The 5000-nt window shown below is 37.9% G+C and overlaps 3 protein-coding genes across 6 annotated transcripts in view; 1 reads left to right on the top strand and 2 right to left on the bottom strand.

Annotated features, from left to right (window-relative positions):
• Nucleotides 1–5000, top strand: part of LOC137628802 (lim and transglutaminase domain protein ltd-1-like) — a 354545-nt gene that overhangs the window by 17235 nt on the left and 332310 nt on the right. The window lies entirely within an intron of this gene.
• Nucleotides 1727–2470, bottom strand: LOC137628526 (dnaJ homolog subfamily C member 7-like). Its single transcript, XM_068359677.1, has one exon. It carries the CDS (start codon nucleotides 2468–2470, stop codon nucleotides 1727–1729), a length of 744 nt encoding a protein of 247 aa, XP_068215778.1.
• Nucleotides 2557–3365, bottom strand: LOC137628525 (uncharacterized). Its single transcript, XM_068359675.1, has 2 exons — nucleotides 3220–3365; nucleotides 2557–2992 (listed from the first exon to the last, which is right to left on the bottom strand). The coding sequence occupies exons 1-2, from the start codon at nucleotides 3363–3365 to the stop codon at nucleotides 2557–2559; spliced, it is 582 nt and encodes a 193-aa protein (XP_068215776.1).

Below are 5000 nucleotides of genomic sequence, written 5' to 3'. Positions count from 1 at the left end.
CTACTATTCCAGAAGAATTGAATATTCTTGAAGGGACACAGCATACTAAAAGAAGTCTGACTTGTTTTTTATGCATCTGTCCACCTGATAAAGAAACAGTACAAGTGAATCTTTATCAAGGAACAGTGCAATCCAAAATAAGTGTGACTTTTTCCTTCTGCTGAATTCATCTTGCAGATTATTCCATTTACATCTGGATGGCCGGACTCCATATTTTATTTGGTTTATTATTATTATTTTTTTTTTTCGATTTTGTATTGCTTGCTAAAAGAAGTCTGACTTGTTACTTAGGCATCTGTCCACCTGATAAAGAAACAGTACAAGTGAATCTTTATCAAGGAACAGTGCAATCCAAAATAAGTGTGACTTTTTCCTTCTGCTGAATCCATCTTGTAGATTATTCCATTTGGTCTGGAAGGCCAAACTCCACTTGGCATTGACTGTCCGTTTCTCAATAGCTATTACAAGAGAACTTATTTCCTTAACAAACTGAAAACTAAAACTAAAAGCTAAACTAAAACTAAACAAAACAAAAACTCAACTGAAACTTATTCTAAAAATATTTTCCACTATACATTTTTTTTTTAAATTTTTTATCTTTTATTTTTGGGGGGGAATCTTCATTTTTTTTGGGGGGGGGGTTTACTTTTTTTTAAATTTTTTGGATTTTTTTTTCTATTTTCACAGCACTACACTGGAAAATTGAACCGAAACTTATTCAAAAAATATTTTTCCACTTTTTTTTTTCCCAGTTTTTTAAATCATTTTTTGGGGATTCATTTTTTCTATGTTCACTGTACTAAACTGCAATTTCCTATTTTTTCCTGTTCACAGCACTAAACATTTTCCTGATCCACTATTCCAGGATAATGGAATCTTCTTGAGGGGACACAGCGTACTAAAAGAAGTCATCCTTGTTCCTTCTGCATCTGTCCACCTGATAAAAAAACAGTACAAGTGAATCTTTTTCAAGGAACAATGCATTCCAAAACAAATGGGACTTCTTCCCTCTGCTGAGTCCATCTTGTAGATTATTCCATTTACATTTGGAGGGCTGGAATCCACCTTATTTTTTGGATTTTTTATTTATTCCTGTGTTCAGAGCAGCAAACATATTCCTGTTCCACTACACCAGCACAATGGAAGCTTCTTGAAGGGACACAGCGTACTAAAAGAAGTCATACTTGTTTCTTCTGCATCTGTCCACCTGATAAAGAAACAGTACAGGTGAATCTTTAACAAGGAACTGCATTCCAAAACAAGTGTGACTTCTTCCCTCTGCTGAATCCATCTTGTAGATTATTCCATTTGGTTTGGAAGGCCAAACTCCACTTGGCATTGACTGTCCGTCTCTCAATGGCTATTACAGGAAAACTTATTTCCTTACAAAACTAAACTAAAACTAAAAACTAAACTAAACTAAAATTCAACTGAAACTTATTATAAAAATAGTTTCCACTACACATTTTTTTTTTCGGTTCACAACACTAAACTGAGAAAATCAACTGAAACTTATCCTAAAAATATGTTTCCACTATATATATATTTTTTTTTTTTGAATTTTTTTTTATTTTTTTTATTTTTGGTTTTTTATTTTTTTTTGGATTTTTTGGTTTTATATTTTTTTGGATTTTTTAGTTTTTATTCTTTTTCTTTCATTTTAATTTTTTTTTCATGCTCACTGCACTAAACTGCAATGATCGTTCCTTTACACATTGCGATATCCTTAATAATAATATCGGTGGTTGTTCCCTTGACGATGTTGCTCCTTTCTTGGTCCTTGATTGTACTGTCTATGCTCTTCCCATCTGGGGCGTCCTTGATGGTACTGCCGCCCGTGGTTCCACTGCCCTGGCTCCTGACGATTCCACTGGCCGCCACTCTTCTCCCAGTGTTCATATTCCTCCTGATGGCGTAGCTCTTCGTCATAATCTCTTCGGTTCCTTTCGTCCACCAGAATCAGTTTCGCGTTGACCACCTTTTTGTACTTCTCCTCGAATGCCTCCTGTAGGAATTCGGGTTTGTCCCGATGTCTGTCTGGGTGGAACACCATGGACAGGTCCCTGAAGGATTTTATAACCTCTGCCTTCGTGGCTGTCTTTCCCGGACCCAGGATCTCATAGTGTCCTTTGTCTTCCCATTCCTTCTGCAGTGCCTTAGTATCTTCAACGATTTTTGAAAATTTCTCATTTTTCTTCACTTTCACCGTTTCGAAGTCCTTCAAGGCCGCGTCGAAAAGGCCGAGTTTGATGAGGTACCGCCCTCGTAACATGTACGCTTTCCATCCTTCACATCCTTTCTCGATGGCCATGGAGCAGTCTAATACAATATCCATATTAGGAGGCTTTTCAGTGGCTGCGTTCGCTTCAGCTCGAAGGACATGCAGAAGAGCCGTTCCTTCGTCGTTGTCAGTCTTCACAGCCAAGGCTTGGGTGAAGATATCTACAGCCTCTTTGGGCCTATTATTCATCTGCGCACTTAATCCAGCCATTAATAAGCTTTTTCTCTTATGTTCATCTTTATTCTCGGTTTTACGCTCTTCCTCCTTCTCAGCTTCTAGCTTCTTCTCTGCTTTAAGTTCACAAGTTCACTTTTCAATTTATTCAGTTGTTCCGTGTTCTCACTTTGCGCCTTTTTAATTTCTTTATTTTCACTTTCAAACTTTTCAGCAATCATTTTTTGTTCCATTATTTCGAGGTCTTTTATTTTGCAGACAAATTCTAGTTTTTCATAATCTTTCACCAAATTTGCTTCAAGTTTCTCCTTTTCTTCTTTCAGTTCTTCAAATTCCAGTTTCCATTTATTTCCACTTTGTTTTTCCTTTCTAAGACTTTCGAGCAAATTTTCCAGTTTCTTCTTTTGAAGCTCTTTTTGGACACATTCAGACTCCAATTTTGTCTTTTCTGCCTTTAATTTACCCACTTCATTTTTCAATTTATTCAGGTTTACTGTTTTCTCAATTTGATTTTTCTTCCCTTTCTCATTCTCTTTCCTGAAAATTTCCAGCAAATTTTCATGTTCCCTCATCTGGATGTCTTTTCCGACGCACTCAGATTCCAGCTTATCTTTTTCTGTCTTCAATTGACCTACCTCATTTTTCAATTCGTTGACTTGTTCTCTGTATTGAATTAGTTCTTTCTTCATTTCTGCATTCTCCTTCCTGAGAATTTCCAGCAAATTTTCATGTTCCCTCATCTGGATGTCTTTTCTCCGACGCACTCAGATTCCAGCTTATCTTTTTCTGCCTTCAATTGACCTACCTCATTTTTCAATTCGTTGACTTGTTCTCTGTATTGAATTAGTTCTTTCTTCATTTCTGCATTCTCCTTCCTGAGAATTTCCAGCAAATTTTCATGTTCCCTCATCTGGATGTCTTTTCTCCGACGCACTCAGATTCCAGCTTATCTTTTTCTGCCTTCAATTGACCTACCTCATTTTTCAATTCGTTGACTTGTTCTCTGTTTTGAATTAGTTCTTTCTTCATTTCTGCATTCTCCTTCCTGAGAATTTCCAGCAAATTTTCATGATCTTTCATCTGGATCTCTTTTCCGACGCACTCAGATTCCAGCTTATCTTTTTCTGTCTTCAATTGACCTACCTCATTTTTCAATTTGTTGACTTGTTCTCTGTTTTGAATTTGTTCTTTCTTCATTTCTGCATTCTCTTTCCTGAGAATTTCCAGCAAATTTTCATGATCTTTCATCTGGATCTCTTTTCCGACGCACTCAGATTCCAGCTTATCTTTTTCTGTCTTCAATTGACCTACCTCATTTTTCAATTTGTTGACTTGTTCTCTGTTTTGAATTTGTTCTTTCTTCATTTCTGCATTCTCTTTCCTGAGAATTTCCAGCAAATTTTCATGATCTTTCATCTGGATCTCTTTTCCGACGCACTCAGATTCCAGCTTATCTTTTTCTGTCTTCAATTGACCTACCTCATTTTTCAATTTGTTGACTTGTTCTCTGTTTTGAATTTGTTCTTTCTTCATTTCTGCATTCTCTTTCCTGAGAATTTCCAGCAAATTTTCATGATCTTTCATCTGGATCTCTTTTCCGACGCACTCAGATTCCAGCTTATCTTTTTCTGTCCTTAATTCACCTACCTCATTTTTCAATTCGTTGACTTGTTCTCTGTTTTGAATTTGTTCTTTCTTCATTTCTGCATTCTCCTTCCTGAGAATTTCCAGCAAATTTTCATGTTCCCTCATCTGGATGTCTTTTCCGACGCACTCAGATTCCAGCTTATCTTTTTCTGTCTTCAATTCACTTACCTCATTTTTCAATTCCTTTACTTATTTATTTTGCAGTTTTTTGTTCATTTCTACTATTCTTCCCATTTCTTTAATTTGCCCTTGTAACTCATCATTCTCATCCTTGAGATTTTGCAAGAGAGTAGTCTGATCGGTTTCCATTTCCATTACATTTCCGTCCAACAGATCTTCGCCTAAGTTTTCCATTTCTGGAACATATTCTTCCAAAGAGCTACTGTCCACATCTTCTTCAGCCATCCTCCTCCTCCTCCAGGCAAGCATAATTCCGCCAAGTATGACGGAAGCAGCAGCCATGCCGATGTAGTAGTTCTTATTTCCAATAGAAAGGGATTCTTCCATCCTTTGTCCCAAGTCAAATTCGGGGAGAAGCTTGCCAACGAACCACGTTGATTTCAATTCATCTTTGAATCTTAATGCTTCTCTCTCCATCTGGTGCAATCCCAGTTCGCACCGCTGTAGTTCCTGGCGGGCTTTCCACAAGCCCCCAACCCAAGGACAGCGCCGCAACCACCTGCCGAGGAATCCATCCTGAGAGGCGACTGCTGGGCAGTCTTCAAAGCGCGGCGCCTCTGGTAGTAGCCACGAAAACCATTTGAAGATCTGCGACTCCTGAAGAGCTCGCAGCTGTCCCTGAAGTTCTACCGTTATATCCTCGCAAGCGAGATTCTGCTCTAGAAGGGCCGAATCTGCCTTTTGAGGCCAGTTCAATTTAACTTTAAGGGTCCCGATG

Source organism: Palaemon carinicauda, chromosome 36 (assembly GCF_036898095.1).
Source record: "Palaemon carinicauda isolate YSFRI2023 chromosome 36, ASM3689809v2, whole genome shotgun sequence".
NCBI classification, from domain to species: domain Eukaryota; kingdom Metazoa; phylum Arthropoda; class Malacostraca; order Decapoda; family Palaemonidae; genus Palaemon; species Palaemon carinicauda.
Note: the sequence above shows the minus strand (reverse complement) of the source record. Positions and strands in the feature narration are given on the sequence as shown.

Coding starts and splice junctions, on each gene's coding strand:
- LOC137628526 (XM_068359677.1), bottom strand. CDS start 2,470: ATGAATAATAGGCCCAAAGAGGCTGTAGATATCTTCACCCAAGCCTTG.
- LOC137628525 (XM_068359675.1), bottom strand. CDS start 3,365: ATGAGGGAACATGAAAATTTGCTGGAAATTCTCAGGAAGGAGAATGCA. Junction 2,993..3,219: donor AAAGATAAGCTGGAATCTGA/GTGCGTCGGAGA, acceptor GGAAATTTTCAG/GAAAGAGAATGAGAAAGGGA.